We start from the raw sequence: 25,194 nt of genomic DNA, 5'->3' as shown, positions 1-25,194 counted from the left end.
AGAGTGAGTCGGCTGCTTCTGGCTGTGCCTACCTCCTGTACGCTTTCACAACACGCTAGTTTCTGCAATGTGCAAAGCGCGTGATTAGTACTATTCATTAATCACAAGTTTACATTCACTTGGGCCTTAACCATTCTAAAAAAAGACATTTCTGCATCATTGGCGGCTTGAACACTACAATTTGAATTGAAAGTAGAACTCAAACCGAAACCATACCGGATGTGCCAGAACTACATCGTGTAGTAACACAATGATGAAAGCCCTTCCCCCATAGCCTTGGCTGTATAGCTGGAAAAAGTTGTCGGGCATGTATAAGAATTTCAAGATAAAATACAATAATTTTACAAGTGAAGATAAAGAGTGTATTCCAACATTGCATTCCTTACACTTTATAGTATATCTACCTGTCTATTAAAAATTAATTTCTGATAAGCTTTTTTTTGCATTCCTTACACTTTATAGTATATCTACCTGTCTATTAAAAATTAATTTCTGATGAGCTTTTTTTCCCCCTTTTGTTTGAGCAGACAATAGTGATAATTCTCTAATAGCTTTAGAACTAATTGTCCTAGAAGGAAAATTTTTTGCATATTTGGAATTAGCAGAAAAACAACTTTACAATCCTGCGAAGTCTTATCAAATTTGGGCAGTCAATAACAAAATTAGTTCTGAGAAGACCCGTGTCCCTCTTGAGCCACCGTGAGCAGTGCAGCCGGCCGGTGTCATGCTGTGAGCTGTGTATTCAGGCTGGGGTGTTGCTAGTATAGTCAAAGTGGTGGCAGCACACAGGTGGCAGAGGTATAACATGTGTACTAAGCATAATATTTGTTTGCAAGTACATTTAAAACAGGCCACAAGTGATTGGAAGAAATTAATTGCTCTATTATTCTCTCTGCTTGTGGCATAGCACCTCATCCACCTAACTTTTTTGAATCGCTAGTTGAAAGAGTAGTGAGCGGAACAGGTACTATCACAAACTACTGCGAGCCTTTATGCTTCTGCCGTGAAAACAAGCAGGTACTTCGCCATGAGCCTTTTTGTCAATAACAAGCGTGTCTACCTTCTCAAGGATGTTAGAATACTGTACAGAGTGCTATTTTTAACATGTTGGGATTAAGGAAGTTCTAATACCGCGCTAGTAATAAATGTAAGAAGCCACTGGCTGAAGGCAGTTGTTGTAATGAAGCTGAAGAAGGAAAAGGCTGCCTACCCTTCATTGCCGTCTATCCTCACTGAAGGCACTACTGACCAGTTCCCAGGAAGGTATCAGCACAGCTGCAGGATCAAAGAGGATATGCACAAAATAGAGAGCAGAAATGTGCTGCTCATTGATGCTGCTCCAAACTAGTGACAGTGCTTCAAGTCATCAACGTGATAGACTGCAGTAATAGTCCGAATCTGTCAAGTCAAAATGGGAAAAAGCTTTGTGTAAAACTTCAGTTATGAAGTGCTGAAGCAAGCTTTCCATTTGCTGCTAGTCTGTTTTTAATTGTTCCCAAGGTCAGCTGTGTTATTTTAAACATCTGCGCATCTTTTGACAATACTTTTGACAATGTACCAACAGAGCCTTCTCAGAGATGTGTGCGTATTCAGCAGAGCATTCCGTCTTGAGTAAAAAGAGATCGAATGGAGGTTTAGTGGTCTTAAGGAATAGAAAATCGCAATTTTAAAGTCGTTTGACCGTACAGACATGTTCCAAAACATATTAGAATGCTCTAAAACTCATTTTATTGCCCCAAAGCTGCTGTAAAATGTTCAAGCCTGCTTCCACCCCTGTGTGGATTGGTTAGGGCTGACACTGTTCAGTGCTGTCTCACTCACCACCCCAGATAGCTAGTCTCAGATTTCTCCTTCTGCCCAGCCTTGTGTGTTGTGCTAGTTGGCGATGTCACACCATCTGTTCTCCTCGCAGCTGGTCGACAGGATGGAAGACTCACTGAAAGCATCCCTGCCCGAGGACTGGAAAAGGCCTCCCGACGTAAGTGCCAGCCAGCCCATCAATGGCCACTCATGAGAGGTTTCTGGGCTACTTTTTCCTCTACCACACCATCTGTCGCTACACTGGGCCCTTCGGGAGCTAAGTCTGTCATTAGTGGAGGGCTGCTTCACATCTACTGAAGTGGCTTACTACACCCACTCTACCTTTTTTTTTTGTTTCAAAAGAGGCATCTGTTTAGTGCAGGTTTCAGGAAATAGTGTCTCTACTATTGTGTTTGTTGAACAAGCGTTAGTAATGTGTCCTCGGTAATATATTTTTTGGAGGGCAGCAGGGGGGGGAGCTCTTGAATCACTGCATTGGGGATTAGTTTGTCTTTCTCCAGTGACCGTACAGCAGGACATCCAGTGACCGTGCAACAGTACTATAGACTTTCTATAAGACGAAATTGAATTGACCAGAAAACTTGTTTATCTTTTCAAAAGGTAGTCTTAACAGAAGTTTCCACAAAATATATGGGATGCTGGCTGTGTGCAGATATAGGTATGTAGCATAAACCTAATGAAGGAAATAGCCTCCCAAGGATGGGATAATTGCAAATACTAAACCATTTATTGCACTATAGGGAACCCAAGCTCAAGTTTCGCCGCGTGACGGCAGCGCCGCAATCCTGGCGTGGTGGCGAAATGTGAAACAATGGGGCTTCGCCGGAGCAGACGCTCCGCTAGCTTCCTGTGCAAGCGCGGCGATCGCGTTGCGCCTGGCGGTTATTTGGCGATACAAAAACGCTTCCACTGATGCGAAACAGGTGTACTAAGTAGCGTTGTATCATGGGAACCCACAATAGTAGGCGAAGCACCAAAAGACGAGGCTCACGTGTGAAACTTTGCAGATTTCTTTAGAAGCGTGTCCGCAAGACCTGTTTTCCAACCGCATGACAGCGTTCTGAGAAGTCTTGCGTTCTTTGTGGAAATGAAAAGAGCCAATTTCCCCTTTCTTCGTAAACTCAGAAATGTTGACAGTTTACAAAGACGGCTTGGAGAGGCATCAAAAAAGTACAGTGGTTTAACACCATGCATAAAAAGTGAAGAGGATGGAAGATTATCCTGCTCTTCGCTCCCCGTTTGTCTAGTTTTACCGATTTTCTGTGCTCTCTCCCTGCTTTGTGGGTGCTCTGAAAGCAACCAAAACAACAGATGCGACGTCCACGATCGAGACTGATGTGTGAATGTGCCCTAAGTGTCCACAGGTGCCTTTTCATTTTTAGATTGACCAAGAAAATATCTAGGAACGAGGCCTTTTTTTTTTTTTCGAGGGTCGGGGCGGCGTTGGAAAACATGCCTTCTGAGACGCTTTTACAGATTTTTGCAAATTGGCCAATAAGTGAACCTATTATTATTATTATTATTATTATTATTATTATTATTATTATTATTAATAACGAAGATACGTCGAAAGTGCAGTAAAAAAAGGGATCTTAACTATGGCTCGACTGACACTACTCGCACGAAGCACCCCATTCGCGTCACAGGGTTCGTGAGTGCAAACCAAATATTATCATAAATGAAGCACAACCATTTAATAAGAATTGAAATAAAACACTATGTAGTACAAGCTTAGATTTCACCTGCCTTCCGAGCCAGCGAGCCGGTTATGTAGCGTGCAGCGCACGGAGCACGCATGTGCTTATGAGATTGCTAGCGTTCTTGTCTTTGAAGAAACACCTCCTTCGGACAATATACTTATTCTTCTACTGCAAGATTTCCTTTGGTAACGTCGTAATAATAATAACCCCGCCGGGGTGGCGCAGTGGTTACGGCGCTCAACTACTGTTCCCAAGGACGCGGGATCGAATCCCGGCCTCGGCGGCCGCTTTTTGGTGGAGGCGAAAAGCAAGGCGCCCGTGTGCTGTGCGATGTCAGTGCACATTAAAGAACCTCAGGTGGCCGAAATATCCGGAGTCCTCCACTACGGCGATTCTCATAGCCTGAGTTGCTTTGGGATGTTAAACCCGACAAACCAACCGTCGTAATAATAAAAATACAAATCCGTATATAGATCGCATGCTACAGGCCAAAACGATGGTCAACGAGCGGGCCACTTTATTTCACAGTATTGATGATACTTTAGAGTTTTTAAACATATTATGTACAACAATATAATTACATAGTGGACATAACTCGAGATGCATTTCCTACGTTTTTGCTAACGTGGGACGCATTCACAATCAATATTTACTCATCCCCGTCTGTTGTCTGCTCTACAGTGCAGACGTGAATAAAAAGTTTCCCGCCTATAATTAAGTATCCTTCATGAAAATACGCATCAGGTTGCCCAATCAAGACGGAATGCAGGTGGCATGTCGCGGTGCGCCTGCGGGGGCGCGTCAAGGTGCGTGCTCGTGCGAGAGAAAGCGCACGGCGCACGCCGTGAAGGCAGCGAGCTGAGCCGGCGCCGTCCAGTGTGTGCTTTTCTGTCAGTGCGACAAAGCAGTGCGAGACGTCTGCACATGCGCGGAAGCGAGCGAGCGAAAGGAGAAAACTTGCGCGGGATATCTAGGTGGTGCCGCCGCGTGTATCCCCAGTTTCTATTTTTCTGTCAGAGATGGCACTCCCTGTCAGGAGCAGCAGCGCCGCTCGACGGTGCTTTGGAAGCCTATGTATGAAGTGAGTTGAACACTAAGAGCATAAACACGCACACGCTCAAATTGGCCTATTTCAAGATGCGACTGTTGTGTTTTTATTTTTTATCCAACTGCACCTTTAATCTCACTGCATCGAACAGAAGTTGTTGGTTTCCATCCTGCTCCATGTGCTTCGAAAGTGCCCATCAAAGGTAGCCGTGTGCCTCTTGTATCTCGGTCCTTCGGCTGTGTATCATTTAATGAACACTAGGAGCCGTGCACCTTTCTGTCCTCCACAGGTAGTGTGTGTGGCACTGATGTCTGGCCATCTTTGACTGCTGTAATGCATCTTGTAGCGGCACAACGTGTTACCCTGCAGTTGTTTCAAGGGCTGCTATGCAAAGGCACAGGGCGCACTTATCCTTGAAGAGTACAATTAAATCGTGCCCTTCTGAGGCGAGCTTTTCATTCATTACGCAATGACATAGCAGGGAAGTGCGATGGATGCATATTCCTACACCAAGGCCATGAGGGCAAAGAAATGGCAGTCCTCTTTGAAGCGAAAACTGTTCACTTCACAGTTCTGGCTTTCTCATTGCACCAGAAGTAATGGACATTTCACCTTTAATTTAATTTCACCTGTCGAAGTATGTAGGTAAGTGAAGCCTGTTTCCAGCAACACTGATCAATATATCAGCGACATGTCAGTAGGCCTCAAACAAAAAGAATGTTTATAGGCTCACGGTGAAAATACATTGTCTCGGCAAGATTTGTCCACGAGATGTGTCAGCGCAATTCCACGAGTGATAGATACTGCTTCTTTCCTTTCCTGTAAACCGATTATAGAATGCCAGTGAACTCTGATGCTTTCTGCGGAACGTTGGTTGTGTTCAACAAGGGGTGTGCGATGTACCGTGTGCAGAACAACTCTCAGGCTTTTGCGTTTCCTCATTGTGCAGTGCTCTCGCAACTCTAGTAAGCATGTATTCAGTGAGATCTTGTTTGCATCCAGCAAGGGGAGAATGTGGGAAAGTCTATTTGTGGAATTTCACATGGACTGCTGCAGCATACGATGATGTCAGTAGCAGAATGTGGAGAAGGAAAGCAAAGATTACGCTTTTGAACTGCTTTTCTTTCACTTTCAGCTTGACCTTTGGGTAATTTGTTCACATACTGTTATTCCATCAGAGCTAGTTCATGAAAGTCTGCAGTATTTAGTTGCTACCAGTTCAGAAACTTTCAAATATCCGTTAGCTGAATCAAATACGAGCCGAATAATGAATATATCCGGTGTGTATTGCAAATTTTGAACAGTTGTACATCCTTAGTATACACATCACAGCAGTGCTTACGACTAGCCCTTTCTTTCTTTTTTTTTTCTTTTTAGTTATTTGCTTGTTCATTCGCTTTTACTTGCTTTTGTGTTGGAGTTTATGGGCAGTGCAAGGCTCATACAAGCTGTGGTCAGAGGAACCGGCTGCTTGGTTTATCGACGTGCCATATGGTTGCTTGCTGATGTTGCCATGCTGCCATGTGCTGACTGTGCAGGTTAGTGCAATGCAGCGGCATCTGACCGTGTGCCAGCTACGGTACTACATGAGCAATGGCAGCCACCACCTCTCACCAGAAGACCGGCTGCATGTGGCCAGGGATATCTTCACCAGCTACCAGCATGGCCTGCAGTTCGGTGCGTACAAGTTTCATTTTGGCTCTTTCTCCTTGATTGAGTACTACTTTTTTTTATTTTTTCATATGTGTACAACGTGCGCATGTCCCAAGTGAGACAGTGATGAGGCGATGCTGGAAACGTGGGTCAAGGGCACATGGCTGCATGCACGTGCGAATGCGCTTTGACTTCACTCCGCACTTCCACCCTGACAGGTGCAGCTGGGATTCAGGTACACTCCTCGGCATTTTCTGTGGCAAGACAATCTTTGAATCCTCCCTTAACCACACCTACCGTGAGGAGGCGGAAACGGTACATGGAAATGAGATTAGGGAGTTTTAGAATAGGGGAACCCAAGGCTTGGGGCCCCCAAGAAAATAGCGTGCCGTGGCGCAACGTTCGAGCCGACCGGCGAGTTTTAGAATAGGGTTTTACCGATGCAGCGGAGCGGGGCTTGCGTTTGTCAATTGCAGCGCCGAGACGGTAAACCGTGAAAAGCATATAAATATATAAAAGCCAACAATGCTATTTTATTAAAAAGAAACTGCTGCCATTGTACAAAACGATCTTAAAAATACCAGTTATATAAACTCTTTTCTTCAGACAAGACGAAATCGGCCAATCTTTACCGATTCAGGCTGAGCCGGGAAACCTCATTTGAACCTTCTGCGCTTCCGACGCCTGGTCACCATGGCAACCAAACGAGGCGAACTCGCTAAGCCTAGCGGCTCGGTAAATCCGGAAGCAATCAGAAAATATGGGGCGTTTTATCGCGTAAATTTGGTGGTGCGGGCATCATGAGACATAGCACAAGCTTCGTTGGCCTTTCGTTTGCCTTGAGCGGTAATGACGAATGTGTGCCGAGGCGAGCGGCCGCCGCTTGGCCGGACGCCGCCATTTTCCCCGACCCTATCCGGCGATAGGGTCCACGCTATTTCGCCGAGATAGGGTGACCGTCGTCCGCTGACCCAAAAACCCAAGGCCCGCTTGGGTTCTGCGCATGCGCACTCGCGCCCCGTTATTACCCTATCCCCCTAACCGATAGGGTCCCCCTATCCTAAAGCTCCCTATTAAGGCAACACAGCATGTCACATGGAAGTGAAGAACGAAAAAGATTGGTCAGACTTTCTTACATCCGTTCGAAAGGAGAAGGGGGGGGGGCTATATTTTTATGTGCAGTATTCAAGGCTAGTGAATTAGACCCCCAAAAGCAAGGCAAGACCTGATTGCAGTTGCAAAGGCTGTGGTTAGTTTTCACTGTAAGAGCTCTTGAGAGGCCTAATCCCTTCTGCTAGCCATGAATGTCCCTTTCCGTGTGACGGGAAAAACCACTTTTCTTCCTCAGCAACAGTATACTGAATCTGTCTGAAGGGGTACATATGCTGTGAGGCACTGGGCAAGCCATTTTATGTGTGTACTGTAGCACCTTGTATGTTTGTTCCGCTCGACACCACCTGTGGAACAAAGGGTGAGCTCATGATTGGTCAGGACATGCATTCTCCTCGACTGAGCTGCCAAACAAAGGGACCAGGTTTCTAGTGGCGATTTAAAATGTACCGCACCACATGCGATGGGCAGCTACGGCATTGCAGACAGCAGTTGACCGTGATAATTTGTGCATGCTGACAGCAGCAGGGAGTAGGGATGTTAGTCATACCATCTTCTTAAAGCAGTAGCCTGCATTGCACGTGCATTTGTGAAACGTTTCATCGGTGCCTAGAACAGTGTCTATGCAATGCGACATCTGCCATATTTATACTGGCAAAACGGTCATCCATTAACACTCGAGGTAGCATCGACACAGCTACCTTGAGGCGCCGGAGGAAATTCGTTTTTTTTTTTTTTTTCTCTTTCCTGATTGAATGACTCAAGTCAAGGTTGGTTTCTGAAACATGAAACAGTCCTTGAGAGCCATATGGGGTACAAAGTCAAGGTGTGTGACCTTGGTAGGTAGAATCCTTGCACATTGCAGGCCTCTCAAATCTTACTTTGCTCAGGACCCTGGGCCAGACTAAAAAAGTATTTGCATATGTAATCCACACTGGGTTATCGTGGGGATCTTGTATCCAGTGTTGACCTGGTCATGGTGCATCCATCAAACCACACCTTTTTCAGGCCGTACTCTGAGAGATGTTAGGAACCTTCTGATTGCCCAGTGTTTCTGCTTGCAGGTGATATCTTTTATTAGAACCAGGGTCGAGCTTTTCTGCACTGCAGTTGTCCACGTGAGATCACTGGCACCTAAAATTTGTAACATTGGCGTGGGTCCTGCCAAAACCATTTCCGCACTTGTGCAAAACAGTGCACACCTATAACCACTGAAAGTGCACTGCACATGTGCCAAGGACAGAGTCTTTTTCTCATGGGCAGTGGTGGCCCAACTGAGAGTGGAAGTGAGTGCATCTGACTGGCTCTCACTGCCAACACCGGTCCCTGGTCTCTCCAAACCGTGGACATCATTGTCTGAGACACAGTAGACACTCTCAATGTCTCATCAGACACAGTTGTCTGCCCAGGCTCATGCATTTGTTATATTTTGGTTGCAATGTTGACAACCAAGAATGTGCGATTATACTGGTGTCGCAACTTTGAGGAACACAATTTGCCAAGCATATCCAAGCCAGGACAGCCAGCTAAATCCATTTGAACCCAAGAAAGTGCATTGTGTTAGTTTGGTGGAAAAATTTATTTTTCACCCTGCACAGAGTCTTGATGGTTTCTTATTGAGTCTTGATGTGCATGATGTTTCCTCAGTAAAGTCCTAATTTGAAGAATCTGTCAGCTACTGCAAATCATTCACTTTGTGAGCTTCATTATCTGTGTGCCAGCTGCATCTGTCCTGAGCCATTTCTTACCTTGCTCTGATTGGTTGGCTTTGTTACTCCTGTTGGAACTGATGGCAAGATGTCTATTTTTCTCCACAGGAGCGGACCTTCTGCCGACAGACTTCCAGCCAGCCGATAACTATGCCGTCCTAGCAGGCTGCCTTCTGCTCGAGCAATGGCAAGAATCAGGTGCGACCTAGGACATGCTGACCCTCTTTGGCAATTGCATTCCTGGTGTGATGAAACGAGCTGACAGGGCTATGTAGCCAACTCTGGTGCGATGCTTAGTCTTTGATTGCCACAAGGAATGATCCCCTTCCAACTGTAGACATTGATTGACATCTAAAGGGTGCAATGGTAACAATCTAATCGGTTCAGTCGTGTGCACCATATTATATATATTTTTTCTTTACTCAAAGTAATCTATTATGGCATGCTCACATGACAGCATGTGCATCGCTTACCGGCGCCATGTGTTGGAATGATCCAGTGTTTCTTCAAAAGCAGCATGCATCTAGTGTTATGAATGGGGGTTACTTTTCCTGCGTTCATGATGGTCTCAGTTCTGTCAGTACGATTGTGTTGACTATACCTAGGAAAGGATGCACACATCACTTACTGGTCTGATAGTACACTTTGCCTCATGATCTGACTTCTGTCTCTGCCACTTTCACTGGCTCATACAATCAGTGTGTGCGGATTGCTGATGGGGTATCACTCACATTGGAGTCAAGATATGGGCCGTCCTATGTAATAGTCCTGCTCTTTACAGTACAGCCCGGATGTATCGAACTCGAAGGGGATCGCAAAATAGTTCGACATAAAAAAACATGCCAACAGGTGAGCTCCTCTGTAACACAGAAGCGGGAATGCACTGTACCCAGGTTAGCAGCACCCTTCTTGCAGTGATGGGTTGCCTGCCGGCATACTGGCAATGCAGTGCTTGCGGCGAGCACACCCGGGGCAAGAGGCCAAAAAGTAAGAATGCTCTGGGTCACGTGTGGTTCCATGGGCCAAACTGGATCATAGGATCATAGGAGTTCGCACTGCTCATGTCTCGCATCGCATGGCAGAAATGCTATGGAGTTGATGCTTGCATCAAAGCTGCGTTAAAGACCACTTTGACAGGCGGGCAGGCACAAGTGCGCACGTGTGCTTCACCTCTTGCACAGGCACACACAGAAAATCTGCCGCAGCACGTGACTGTTGCTGCCTTTCAGTTCCTCATGTTACGTGCCCCCATGTTTGGCCCACTTTGGTGTTCTCATGCCTGCAGTTGGTCACGAACTGTATTGTACAACCAGAATTTGTTGAAATTCTTAATGTAGCTGCCCGGAAATCATGTTATGTGGGAATGTATTTACTGGGAGAGAAACTCTTCTTCGGAGCTTTGAGCTTAGGGGCGTTCACCAATTATGATGAAGCGCTCCTTGCCACAAGGGTATCTTTTGTTCATGGTGCCATCATGCTTAGTGCTTCAGTGGGCAATCTGCATCTTCTCTTTCAATCTTTCTTTTCACATCTCTTTCAGCCCTCCTCTTTTTGCTTGAGGTAGTGGTCGTGACTCAGCTGACAATGGCTATGAGGCATTTTTATCTCTTCGAAGCAGTTGCTAAGTCAAATAAGCTGAAAATTCTCGTGTGCTTTTACTACACCCTGTTTATTCTGTGCTTAGGCCATCGTTCCTGCCTTACATCATGGAAGTTTAGCTTTATGGAACACTTTTAGTGCTGACAGCTTCGTATGAACTGGGTTATGTTATCAACAAGATTTTGTCGCTTCTATATTAATTTCTGAGGAGGGCTTTGTTTTCTTTATGTTAGTCTCAAGAAAAAGATCAATTTCATCAGGTGAATTTGCATTTTTCTTTGCCAACTATTTGCCAAGCCACAGATGAAGTTTATCTTTTTCAGCGTTCTCGCTGTGTAAGAAAAATCACGGCACCTCTTTTCCTCCTTTGAATAGCTATGTGAACTTCTGCGCCTGGGATACCCTATTTGGCAGGGCCCCTATATATAAGGCCTTCATTCTCCCTTGGACTTCAATACAAGCACATTGAAACCTCTGGCAGTGGCCACGACTCTCTGCAGCATTTAACAGTCGCTGTGTTTGAGGTTGCTGTAGGCTATGGTGCTCGCTAGTGCTATCCTGCAATCTAGTAGGGCCCTTTCAGTGCCCCAACGCAAAAACCTCCTTACTGCAGGTGATGGCCGTTAACTTATTTGCTTTCCTGATTAGGGGACTGCCGCCTTCTTCTGCGCCTGCTGGTAGCCCTGGAGCAGGCCCTGCTCAACAGCCCCTCCTGTTTCCAGATCAAGCTGCTCCTGCTCAAGATATACGCCCGCATTGGTACACCCCCTCTCTTATCTCTCTGGCCCGTGGCAGTGTTTTATAGCAGTGCGAAAATTGGGGAGATAGTAAAGCATGGTGATAGAGTCAGCATTAAAGGGTGCTGTGCAGAGAGTAGACAAAGTACACTAACAGTGTCATAATAATGCGCTGCAAAAAAATGGCAGCCAGTGATGCGAGCAAACTTGCTAATCAAATCATAACCTTTTTTAGAAGGACAGAAAGCTGGGCGAGTTGGTTATGATCACATCAGTAATACAACAGTGCAAAATATGACGAAACAAAGAAAAGACTACATGAGTGCAGTCATTCAACTAAATGTTGTTATGCATTTACACCCCTTCCTGCCAAGGCAAAGATACCTAACTTGTCAACATAGACTACTACCTATGTTTGTGTAAAGGCACCCTCCGAAAACCCAGTTCACCGCTGAAAGTTTAGTTGAAAGTCAGTGCTCGTGTCGTCTTTTCTTCATTTTGTCCTTGTTTTTTTGTGCTGTTGTATTATGAATCCCTTTTTAGCAACACAATAGCATTAAAAGACCCATTCACCAGAATAGCTGGCATTAACGTTGGAGCTGTAAAAAATCATTAGCATTGCTCTCGCAAGTGGCATGTCCAGGCACTGACTGTCGGTGGGTTGTGTCATGTCATTAGACCGCGTGACGTGGCAAATTGGAAAGTGCTACCAACTCTGGCTTCTTCTTTGAGATGGGGATAGAACCCACCGGGACTCTTGGATCCCAAATTAAACACGTTATTCCGAGGCCACAAATGCACTTTTGTACTGCTTGGTTAATACTGGGCTTGATATCTATGTCAGGTGGTTACACATAATGAATATATGTCATGTAATAGAGGCACCAATTAAGGGATTAGGAGCTCTGCCAGTTGGAAAGGGCAGAGCCTAAATGTATCGCCATTTTTTTTTATTTCTTTCTTTTCCAATACTGGTGAGTTGGTCCTGTGGTTTTCTTTCTATGATTACAGTAGGACCCCCCACTATAGTAAACTCTGATATAGTAAAAACTCGGATATAGTAAAGAGGAACTGAAGTCCCAGTTCATTTTCTATGGGACTACATTTTCCTCCCTATATAGTAAAGATACTTCTGATAAATATCGGTTATAGTAAAGTGCGCCTGGCCGCGGCGACGACTTTCCACAAAAGGACATCGTCGCAGCTGCGCTACCTAGGATTGCAAAACAAATTTTTATAAAAAGAAAAAAAAAACGCAATTTTTTTTTTAATGGCTTTACCACTAGGCTTAGCAGCTCTCAGGAGAAGCCAACCTTACGTAGGCCTGTAGCCGTGAGGGAAAGCATGCAGGACATAGGGGAAAAACAGTAAAGCTGTTTGCATACGTGGAAAGAAGGCGGCACGGTTCGTTCAGAAAGTAAAGGAGAGTAAAAGTTCAATGAAAAATAGGAAAGGGAAGAAACGGGCGAATATTCATAGTATTGTGCAGCACAAAGCATGAGGCAGCGGAGGCAAGAACTGGAGGCGCGGCATGTGCGGTTTTGCAGCGCTTGACTACTGCGTGCATTTCTCATCTATTGCCTTTTAAACGACAAAAACAATGGAAGATGATGCCATGTACATGTAAGGCTTTGGTTTTCACACCAAATCAAACTCAGTTGTATCTGTAGCCTTGATGCCCTTGTGCCTAAGAGGTACTTCCACAAGATGTAAACAAAAATCTTAAAACTCAAAAGAAGAAAATGGCACAAAGAGATGATAAGAGAGAGATAGAAGGTATTTCAGAATGTTTTTTCCATAAAGCAACAAGGACGTGTTCAGTAAGCAGCCATTTAATTACCAGTCAGCATTTCAGGACCATGTAATCACCAACAACTGAGATAGTAAAGACCCTGATATACAGTAAAATCTCGTTAATTCAAACTTCAAGGGACCGGAAGAAAAGTTCAAATTAACCGAAAGTTCGAATTATCGAATCACCACAAAAAATTGTGACAAAACATTCAATAGCTACAAATTTATTTGGAGAAAAACTCGGAAATAATCGCCTGCCTTCGACGCGAAAACTGCGCGTCAACTACGATTTTGCGCAGTTCTGTGAGATGCTTCATTCGCGAACGCTGTTGTGAGCCTCGAGACAGAATTGTTCCAGAACAGCAAGAGCCTCCGCGTCCTCTCTCACCGTGCAGCTTGGTACTTGTGGCAGCTCCTCACATGGGGTGTCGCCCTCCGAGGATTCGTTGTCCGAGGCACCGAGCACGTCTTCAACAATCTCGTCCTCCGTTAATGACCCAGCAACGGCCACACCCATGTCTATGTTGATATAGTCTCGAGACGCACTTGTTCAGAAAACGAGTCTTCAAAACGATCGTCACTGGACAGTGCATTGGCGCACTCGTCTGTAGCGCACACTGGTTCGTCTGCACCGGACTGAGCAAAGCTGCAGTGACGGAAAAAGTTGGCGATCACCTGCGGTGTCCCAACTGAGGAGCGACACTTCATACGTTTTCATAGCCTCATTGCACAGGAGCATCCTTTCCAGAAGGTGCCTCCTATACTTCCCCTTGATGAACTAAATAACCCCCTGGTCCATCGGCTGCAAGACAGCAGTTGTGTTTAGAGGAAAAAAGGCTAGCTTTATAGCCTGTAGTCCAGAAACGTTGCAGTGCGCGCTGCAATTATCAACAATCATCAACACCTTCCGGTCATTCACCTGGAACCGATGGTCCAGCTTGTGCAGCCATTCCCTAAATATCTCTGCGGTCATCCATGCCTTACGGTTCGCATAATAGTCAACTAGAAGGGTTCTTGAATTTTTAAAACATCTATGTTTTCGGGACTTGCCAATCACAAGCAGAGGCAGGCGCTCCGTTCCTGTCATGTTTGCCGCAAGGAGAATCGTCACTCGTTCTTTGCTGCGTTTGCCACCGATACAGGTATCCCCCCTAAATGTGATAGTTTTGTTCAGGAGTGCCTTGACAAAAAGCGCAGTTTCGTCGGCATTGAAAATATTTTCTGGTGAAAATGCAGCTGTATGCTCGTGGAGATCTCTAGCCTTCCAATTATCAGGGACGTTTTCATCGATGGCAGCTTTTTCCCTGCACACGCTTTTGAATACAAGTTCGTGTCTCTCCTTAAAAGGACTCAGCCAACCATCAGACGCTTTAAAAGTAGTAAACCCCATCTTCAAGGCAAACCTTTCAGCCTGCGCGCATACCATTGGACCACTTAAGGGCAGCAGTACACTACGAGAGTCGCCAATCCATCGCAGAACGGCGTCCTCCACCTCGGGATGTGCTGCTGTTCGCAGATGGTTTCGCCTCTTGTCAAACTTTTCACTCTCGTATGCCTGCATAATCTCAGATTCCATCTTCACATATGTTGAAAGTGCTCTTCTTCACGTCATATTTGCGGATAACTTCTTTGCATGACAGCCCCTCTTTCAAGGCATTCAAGATCTCCACTTTTGTGGCCAAGTCCTTCGCTGGGCAGTATTTTGGTCGCTTCGGAGTGGCCATTATGTTGCCGAGCTCTAGCAGAACTGTGCTTGACAAGAATGAGCCTGCCAAACGATGCAAATGTGGAACCACACACAAAGAACAAAGCGAGACAAGCGCATAGCCTCAGCATGCTGGAGCACGAAATCGTGTGAACTCACTGCCTACAAAACACGCACATAAGCCAGTAAGCGTCCGAAACGACTGGCGGCTCTGCTCGGCTCGGCTAGTTGACTGGCCTGCCGGCTCTGACTGGCGGGTTTCAGAAACCGAAACTAGTGTCCCGAAGCCCTGTAACCCCTGTCATGCTCACTAAACAAGTCGAGAGTGTGTTTCAATAAATTCATCGTACATTTCGGGCTTCTGGAAGTATATTTTCGTGATTATTTGCTGTAAAAGTCTTACTTCGGCACGCCTGCATTACGGAAGTTGGGCCGAATTAACCGGCGCGAGAGAGTAGCAGCGTTCGAATTATTGAGCGCCCGACTCTGTATAGTTCTATAGGCGCTGGCTGGGACCAAGCTGTCTGTTCGAATTATCCAATTTTTCGAATTAACGGGGGTCGAATTAACGAGCTTTTACTGTAGTAAAGATTTTTGCATGTCCTAGTGACTTCACTATAAAGGAGTTCTACTCTTCACACATTGATTCTTCTGTGTTTCTGTGCTTGCTTGTTTATTAGTTTGCATGCGTTAGCAACGCAGCATTTATTTGTAGAGATTCTTCTTAATGTTGTCTTTAGCTTCCAAAGATGTACATACCCCTCTCTCCCTACTCCCCACTCTATATTGCCATTACACAAGCATTGTGCAGATTTGTGTAAAGCAGTGGAGAAACAATACCATTACTCTCTGCTGCTGACCAATGAGATAACAGTGGGAATTGCATGGCTTATCGCAGCTCCTGCCACTTCACAGGCCATGAGCACTGCCTGCCTGCCTGGGCTTGTTCAGCGGTGTCTTGTTGGCCGTCAGTTGTGATCTTCATATGCACAACATCTTTCATGTGGACATTGTAATTACATAAATGTTCCTGCCTCACATATTTCATAACTCTTTTGCATTTTATAGTGTTATAGTTTTTGCACCTGGTCGCATAATTCAATATTGTCACGGTGTTGGCGACTGGGGCTAGATTAACAGAGCCGGTACAGGTAGAATCACACGGTCCAAGGTTTAGATACGTCCTGCGAGTCCGGAGCCGATTCACATCAGCATCGTCTTTCACTCTGAGCGCCCCCTGGCATTCCTCCCTCCTTAAGCGTAACGCACACAGTTACACGTCACACAAGCGTACAAAAGCAACCTCCCCCCCTCAAAAAAAAGTTTGTAGATGTAGTTTGTCAGTCACCGTGCAAAGTACGGCTTCAGTCACAAGACATGAACTGTCTCTGGACGAGGTAGCCGACGGCCTGTGTGCCCTGATCCATCCGGGAGCACCTCGTAATTGACGTTACTGATGCGTCGCACGATTTTATACGGTCCGAAGTAGCGGCAAATTAGCTTGTCTGAAAGGCCGCGGCGTCGAACAGGAGTCCACACCCACACCTGGTCCCCGGTGTTGTAGGAAGCTTGTCTGTGGCGGAGGTTGTACCGGCGTGAATCCCTGTCCTGTTGCTGGGTGATGTGGACGCGTGCTAGTTGGCGTGCTTGCTCAGCATCTTGGGCAAACTGCTCGGCGTCAGAACAAAGTTCGGTATCTGTTTGGTAAGGGAGCATTGCGTCCAGCATCGTCCGAACCTCCCTGCCGTAAACGAGGCGAAGCGGCGTGAAACGTGTAGTCTCTTGGACTGCCGTATTGTATGCGAACGTCACATATGGTACGATCGCATCCCAAGTCTTGTGCTGGGCGTCGACGTACATCGCCAGCATATCCGCGATGGTCTTATTAAGCCTTTCCGTCAGCCCATTGGTCTGCGGATAGTAAGCAGTAGCTTTTCGATGCGCCGTACCACTGAGATGAAAGACTTCGGCCATCATTTTTGAAGTAAAGGCAGTCCCTCTATCAGTAATAATACAGGTAGGAGCACCGTGCCGTAGTATGATCTGGTGTACAAAGAAATGGGCAACTTCAGACGCTGTACCACTAGGTAACGCTTTGGTCTCGGCATAGCGAGTCAGATAGTCTGTGGCGATGATTATCCAACGGTTGTCACCAGAGGACCGAGGGAAAGGACCGAGAAGGTCCATGCCGACTTGATCAAATGGTGCTCATGGTGGTATTATGGGCATGAGGAGGCCCGCAGGCTTTGATTGCGGAACCTTCCGACGCTGACATTGCCGACAGCTCTTGACATAGCGCTTAACAACAGTGGCAAGGTTGGGCCAGTAGAATGTCTGTCGTATCCTAGCAAGTGTGCGAGAATAGCCCAAGTGGCCAGATGTTGGTTCATCGTGGCACGCGGAAAGGATTTCCTCTCTCAGAGCTGTGGGTACCACGAGGAGGTAGGTTCTTGACTCGGATCTAGAGTTCTGCTTATAAAGCACACACCACCTCTCAGGCAGAAAGTTTAGAGACTCCGAGAAAAGCGCTTAGGTATGGTGGCTGGCTGACCTTCTAAATAATCAATCAGTGCTCGTAAATCTGGATCTGCACGCTGCTGATGTGACATATCTGAAGCATCAACAGCTCCGAGGAAACTGTCAGCGTCATCCGTGTCTGGTGGAGCGAGCTCGACAGGCGCGCGGGAGAGCGTGTCAGCATCTTCATGCTTATGTCCGGACTTATAAACAATAGTGAGATCGAACTCCTGTAGGCGAAGGCTCCATCGCGCCAGGCGGCCGCATGGGTCACGCAGGTTGGCCAGCCAACACAAAGAATGGTGGTCAGTGACAACTTTAAATGGGCGACCATAAAGATAGGGGCGAAATTTCGCAGCAGCCCAAATAATGGCGAGGCATTCCTTTTCAGTAGTTGAATAGTTCGTCTCGGCGCGGGATAAAGTACGGCTGGCATAGGCGATGACTCGTTCAACACCCTCTTGACGTTGCACGAGAACCGCCCCAAGGCCAATGTTACTGGCGTCGGTGTGTATTTCTGTCTCCCCCTGCTCATCGAAATGGGCTAGAACAGGCGGCGATTGGAGACGGAGACGCAGCTCGGCAAAAGCAGCTTCTTGTTCGTGCGTCCAAACAAAAGGGGTGTCTCCCCGGGTGAGCTGAGTCAGCGGTTCAGCGAGATCAGCAAAGTTATCGATAAAACGCCGGTAGTAACTGCACAAGCCGAGAAATCGGTGAACAGCTTTCTTGTCACTTGGAATCGGAAATTCCGCAACAGCAGCAATCTTGTCAGGGTCGGGCTTCACGCCGGCGGCGCTGACGACATGGCCGAGAAATTTAAGCTCTCGGTAGCCAAAGTGGCATTTCTGTGGCTTAAGTGTCAAGTTAGCGGATCGAAGGGCTTCGAGTACTGACCGCAGGCGCTGAAGATGTTGTGCAAATGATTCTGCGAAGACCACCACGTCATCTAGGTAGACTAGACAACACTGCCATTTAAGGCCGGCGAGGACAGTGTCCATCATCCGCTGAAATGTGGCCGGCGCGGAACACAGGCCGAAAGGTAGAACTTTAAATTCGTAAAGGCCGTCGGGTGTGACGAAGGCCGTCTTCTCACGATCTCGCTCATCGACCTCAATCTGCCAGTAGCCACTTTTTAGATCGATGGACGAAAAATACTTTGCACGCCTAAGGCGGTCGAGAGAGTCGTCAATCCGCGGCAAGGGGTAGACATCCTTCTTGGTTACGGCGTTCAGTTTGCGGTAATTGACGCAAAAACGTAACGTGCCGTCTTTCTTTTTAACTAGAACGACCGGGGAGGACCACGGGCTATTGGAAGGCTGGATAACCTCATCTTTGAGCATTTCCTTAACTTGTGACCTAATAACTTCGCGCTCGGTTGAAGAGACGCGGTAGGGGTGCTGGCGGATTGGGCGCACATTATCGAACGTCACGATCTGGTGCTTGGCGATGGGAGCTTGACTCACTTTTGACGACGATGCAAAACACTCTTTGAATTCGAGTAACAATGAAAATAGCTGGTCGCGCTGGCTGACCGATAGCTCTGAGCTGACATCGAGATTGTCGAGGGATGTGGGCGGTGGCACGGTTTCTGCGGACAAGCACTCGGAGACATCAGATATGCGTTCGGCGAAAGCTACGGAAGTGTCACGAAAAAGGTGCCGATACTCGTGCGAAAAATTTGTAACAAGTACCTTGGACTGACCACGGTGAAGATGTATCAAACTGCGGGCCACGCAGACTCCTTGTGTCAACAGTAACGATACATTAGTTTCGGCTATTGCGTCACCATCGTTAAGGGCATTGCATTTGACATTAACGAAGGTGCTGGTTCGGGGTGGCAGAGTGACACTGTCCTCATAAACTCGAAGCACATTGAGTGGTCGCTTTGCACCGCTGAGGGCCACTGCTTTTTCAGTAGAAAACGAGACCTTAGAATTCCGGAGGTCAATAATTGCGCCATATTCACGAAGGAAATCTACGCCCAGAATCAGGTCACGCGAACAGCTTTTCAGAACAAGGCAGCTTACCACAAATGTTGATTCTTGAATTTGAACTCTGGCCGTGCACATGCCCAGAGGAGTAATCAGATGACCACCCGCGGTGCGAACGTTTGTGCCAGCCCACGGAGTCAAAACCTTCTTGAGAACTGCGGCAAACTGGCTGCTCAAAATAGAATAATCAGCGCCAGTATCCAACAGAGCCCGAACATGGCGACCATCCAGTACTACGGGTATGTCCAACGAAATCTGCTCGCGAATGTCAGGCTTCTGAGTCTTTGAGTGCTCTGCGTTGGTGTACGTGGTCTGCTTCACCTGCAATTCGTCGTCGTTGCAGGTGCGTTGTTGCAGCGTCCGTTCCACCGGCAGTTCGTCGTCGTTGCGGGTGCCTTGTTGCGTCATGTGTCCCACCGGCAATTCGTCGTCGTTGCGGGTGCGTGGTTGCGTCGTTTGTTCCACCGGCAATTCGTTGTCGTTGCGGGTGCGTGGTTGCGTCGTTTGTTCCACCGGCAATTCGTCGTCGTTGCGGGTGCGTCGTTTCGTCGTCGGTTCCACCGGCAATTCGTCGTGGTTGCAGGTGCGTCGTGGTGGCGTCGAGGTGGCGGTATGATCGGTAACCGCGGACTTTTCCAATGTCGATGCGTAGTCTTTCCGTGTCCGCATCAATGGGGGGTCTCCCGCGCCGCGATGTCCAGCGAGCCTACCCCCAAAGGTCGCTGGTTTCAGTTTTCCCTCTGGGGACTGGGCGAGCGGCCCTGCGCTGCCCATGAGGAACTCGTAGCAGATGGCGACGGGCGAGACCTGGGTGACGGTGATCTAGATGGTCGCAGACGAGACGGAACGATCCGGCGCTGATCATTGACGAAATCTTCAACGGCTCGAGGCCGTTCGCCGTAGCGAGGCCGCGGAGAATCAGCGGAAAACCCTTCGAGACCTAGTCGACGGTAGGGACAGCGCCGATAGACATGACCCGGTTCGCCGCAGTGAAAGCATAGCGGCCGTCGGTCGGGGGTACGCCACTCGTCTGCTTTCCGTGTAGGCGGTCGAGAATCTGTGACGTACTGGATCACGGGGGCTGCTGTTTTCGGCCCAGCTACGTTCGGAGGAATCAGGGACGGCGACGAGGGCGGAGAGTATTGCAGCACCTGGGAGTATGTAGGGCGGTGACACTCTGGTGGTGTAGGAGGAGGAGTAGGGCCAGGTTCACCGATTGGAAATGGAGGCCGGAGCGCTTGCTGCACCTCGTCGCGGACAACGCTGGCGATGGAGGAAGGAGCTGGTTGAGGTGGGCCATACATCAGTCGGAGTTCGTCGCGCACAACGGAACGTATGAGCTCCCGTAGCGCCGATGTGTCCATGCTATGCGATGGGAACTCAGCAGAGACGGAGGCGGCGTGGATGGTGGGATCCCGTGCTGAAGCTCGCTCCTGAAGCACTTTCTCTATAGTGGATGTTTCAGCAAAGAATTCTGCAACAGTTTTTGGCGGGCTGCGCACCAGGCCAGCGAAAAGCTGCTCTTTGACGCCACGCATGAGGTAGCGCAGCTTTTTGTCCTCGGACATCGTAGGATCCGCACGCTTAAACAGGCGCGTCATGTCTTCGATATACGCCGCTACAGTTTCGTTAGGCATTTGGATCCGAGTGTGTAGAGCGCGTTCGGCCCGTTCGCGGCGATCTGAGCTTCCGTAAGTTGCCGCAAGATGACGTTTGAACTCGCTCCAAGACGACAGCTGCTCTTCATGGTTCTCGAACCACGTCCGAGCGCCATCCTCGAGGCTGAAATATACATTTCGAAGCCGTGCGGCGTCATCCCAGAGGTTGAATGTAGCTACCCTTTCGTAGTGCTGCAACCAGTCGTCGACGTCTTCATAGGTGTCCCCGTGAAAGGTCTTTGGGACGCGGGGGTTTTGCAACGTCACGTAGGGGGGGGTCGCGCCAGGCATTGCGACGACATCGTGGCTACTGGTAGTCATGCCCGAGGGGGAAAACTCAGGTGGTAGGCCTCGTTGCCTGCGGCTAGTGCGGTGAACGGGCGTTTCCTCGAATATATGACCAGCACTCCTGCTTAGCGTAGGGGTACGGGACATCAGACCTGACCTCCACCAGATTTGTCACGGTGTTGGCGACTGGGGCTAGATTAACAGAGCCGGTACAGGTAGAATCACACGGTCCAAGGTTTAGATACGTCCTGCGAGTCCGGAGCCGATTCACTTCAGCGTCGTCTTTCACTCTGAGCGCCCCCTGGCAATATTGTGGTACTACCGGGTGTTGATCACCAATCCTCTGGGGTCATTCACAAAAGAGTTAATTAAACTTCAGTATACTAAACAGCTATAGAATTATAAAGTATGGCGTTTACTCCATCCTAACGCATATCTTTTTTCGGAAAAAGTAGAATCAAGTGCTGAAATGAAACTGTGGTAACAACCCGTTTATTTTTCCTGTCCTTACAAAATCTGTGTTTATTACAATGGAGTGCGCATTAGAATTGAGTAAATAAGCTGAAATTTATTATGTAAAATTTTGAGACCTGTGCAAGCAGCGAAATTGTCAGTGAAGGAACGGCAACTCATGGATCTTTACTAGAGTGTAGCGGAGTACATTTTCCTAAGGTTTTAGCGCTTTTTGGAAGGTGCTCACGGTGACTTGATTGTGGAGGCAGAAAATAAAAACCTAGTGCCAAGTGTTAGAGTTGGCTTCCCCCTACTGTGCCACCATCCTTCTACAGCAGAAAATTAAGTGCCAGCTAGGGTGGCTACCCGGATTACAGCAGTGTTGCGTTGAAAATGGTACATCACAATGAAACCTGTGTCTGGTCCCCCCCCCCATGGCAGTTGACATGAGCATACGATGATTAATACTAGGGGTGTACGAATATTGAAATCTTTTAATACAAATATAGGAAAAAAAATGTCTTCAAATATCAAATTGAATTTAGAATATCGGATCAGTAAAATAAGAATGGAAAATTAAAAATTAGCAATCATTGTTCATCTTGTTCATTTCACAATTCACCTGTATTTGCAAATGAAATTAAACTACAATATGACAGAAGTTTATACCATACTGAAATACCCAGTATAAATTTTATATAGGATTTTGTAAACTGGTTTTCTGTACAGGAAGGATCGGCATGAGACAGGGTGGAGCTGTCATATCGCTGCTGATTACAATGAACTCTGATTGGTTCAGCCTGGGCCAGAAAAAATGTCCATTGAATGGGCCTCAAAAAAACAGTCAAAAAAAACTTTTTTGTCTCAGTAATTTTATCTGGTGAAATCACCTGCACGATGGTTGTCTGCATTTGAGATGAAACCCAAATTGGAATGACATTTTTTCCCAATTTCAAGTGCTTCACATCATGAAGGTCTCTCTCCGCAAAACACAATGGGGCCGTTTTGTGAAGAGGGCCTTCCCATCACTGGAAGTTCAGGCGGTCAAGCATTGCAGTGCGGTGAAAGTGTGTTAAATTCGAACATTTTTGGTGTATTCGGTAATTTTAGAATATTAGAAAATTTCGAATATGTATCAGTTTTACCGATACAAATCAAATAACAAACATATTCAATTCATATTCGATATTTCAAACATTCGCACGCCCCTAATTACTGCTAAACAATAGCTGTCCGCTGCTTCTGTTCTGGACACTGTCGATCGGTGCAAGAGGTGCAAACGCGTAAACACTAGTTGTCAACCCCCAAGCCATCCGTAGGGGTACCGATGAGTTCAAAATAAAGGTGTGAACACTTGAGTAGTGCAGTGAAGACTGCCTCATACCATTAGAGCTAGCACTCCTTGGTGCTCGAAAGTTTCATTCATGGCCAGCTATGTCCGATAGATGAAGGGGAAATGTCTTGCATTTGATGCAGATACTTAGGGTGTGCTCGAGGTAGCCAATAATTCGTAATATGCATGTTCGTCATAAATCAAGATTCCGGTGTTTTTGTTGGGACACTGACACCTATTAGAATGGGAGTGCCAGGTTCATAAGTTGGTTTGCGTGGCCTAGCATTTAGTTCTTCAGTAGCGAAAAAACATTCTCGTGTGGGGATCATGCCTCAGAGCACTGATGAACTAAGATGAAACACTTTATGGTTGCAAATGGTTTTCCAACCTGGGACAGCAAGAACATAAGACCACTGTGCCATCACCTCAGCCGAACACCCTACATGCTAAACTGCCACGCTATGCTTTGTATGCTGTCATGCTCATTTACTTCTGCACTGGTACATAGCAGGGTTACAGACGTTCCACCAGTCACGACGGACGAGGTCAAGAAAGCATTAGAAACTATGAAAAGGGGGAAATCAGCTGGAGAGGTTCAGATAGCTACAAATTTGTTAAAGGACGGGGGGGGATTTCGTACGCCAGAAACACTGGCCACCCTGTATACGCAGTGCCTGGCGTCATCGACGGTACTGGAACCATGGAGGAATGCAAACATTATCTTCATTCATAATAAAGGGAATGCTAGGGACCTTAATCTGCTTCTGGGAAAGAGAGCAAAGGTTAGCCTTGACCGCCTAGTAAAGAGCAGAGACATTAGTCTGCCAACCAAGATCCGTATAACTCGTGCTATGGTCTTTCCAGTTGTGATGTATGGATGCGAGAGTTGGACTGTGAAAAAGGCTGACCGCCAAAGAATTGACGCGTTTGAATTGTGGTGCTGGCGAAGACTCTTGAGAGTTCCTTGGACTGCCAGAAGATCAAATCAGTCGATATTGTCGACCATAAACCCTGACTGCTCATTGGAGGGTCAAATTTTAAAGTTAAAGCTCAGCTACTTTGGTCATCTGATGAGAAGAGAGGAGTCGCTGGAGAAAGATTTGATGTTGGGAAAGGTTGAGGGTCGCCGGAGAAGGGGTAGGCAGCGAACGCGTTGGTTAGATGGCATCCTCGAGGCACTGCAGATGAAGTTATGTGATGTTAGGAAGATAGTGAGAGACCGGAAAGCGTGGCGTGACATGGTCCATAGGGTCACGAAGAGTCGGACACGACTGAACGACTAAACTGACTGACTGAGGGACCTTAATAATTAGAGACCAATCAGCTTACTGTCTGTTACGTATAAGGTATTACTAATGTAATCACTAATGGAATCGGGACAACCTTAGACTTCAATCAAGCAAAGGATCAATCAGGGTTTCGGAAACGGTACTCTACTATCAATCATATCCATACCATCAACCGGGTGATAGAAAAATGCTCGGAATATGACCAGCCCTTATACATAGCATTCATTGATTACGAAAAAGAATTTGACTCAGTTGAAACCTCGGCGGTGATGCAGGCATTGCGAAATCAGGCGGTAGACGAGCCGTGTGTGAAAGAGCTGGAAGATATATATAGTGGGTGCACATCAACCATATTTCTGCATAAGGAAAGTAACGAAATTCCCATAAAAAAAGTTGTTAGGCAAGGAGACACAATCTCCCCAGTACTATTCACAGCTTGCTTAGAGGAAGTATTCGGAGTCTTGGAATGGGAGCAGTTAGGGATAAGGGTAGATGGAGAATACCACAGTAATCTGCGATTTGCTGATGACATTGCCTTGCTAAGTAACTCGCAGGATGAACTGCAAATAGTGATTGATGACCTAGACAGGAAAAGTAGAAAGATAGGCTTAAAAAATCAGTATGCAGAAGACTAAGGTAATGTTCAACAGCCTCGGGAAAGAACAGCAGTTTACATTAGGTAGCGAAGCACTGGAAGTAGTAGGCGAATATGTCTACTTAGGACATTTAGTAACCGCAGATCCGAACCATGAAAAGGAAATAACAAGAAGAATAAGATTGGGATGGAGT

At 46.9% G+C, this 25,194-nt stretch overlaps 1 protein-coding gene across 2 annotated transcripts in view; it reads left to right on the top strand.

Moving 5' to 3' along the window:
* psidin (phagocyte signaling impaired) overlaps nt 1-25,194 on the top strand; it is a 96,252-nt gene that overhangs the window by 21,396 nt on the left and 49,662 nt on the right. For both annotated transcript variants that reach the window (XM_084597435.1, XM_084597434.1), the window contains exons 10-13: nt 1,913-1,978; nt 6,108-6,246; nt 9,150-9,239; nt 11,289-11,399. In XM_084597435.1, coding sequence (XP_084453561.1) covers nt 1,913-1,978; nt 6,108-6,246; nt 9,150-9,239; nt 11,289-11,399 — 406 coding nt within the window. The remainder of the gene's footprint in view (nt 1-1,912; nt 1,979-6,107; nt 6,247-9,149; nt 9,240-11,288; nt 11,400-25,194) is intronic.

Source organism: Amblyomma maculatum, chromosome 3, assembly GCF_055883805.1.
Source record: "Amblyomma maculatum isolate TAMU_Amacu chromosome 3, ASM5588380v1, whole genome shotgun sequence".
NCBI lineage: Eukaryota > Metazoa > Arthropoda > Arachnida > Ixodida > Ixodidae > Amblyomma > Amblyomma maculatum.
Note: the sequence above shows the minus strand (reverse complement) of the source record. Positions and strands in the feature narration are given on the sequence as shown.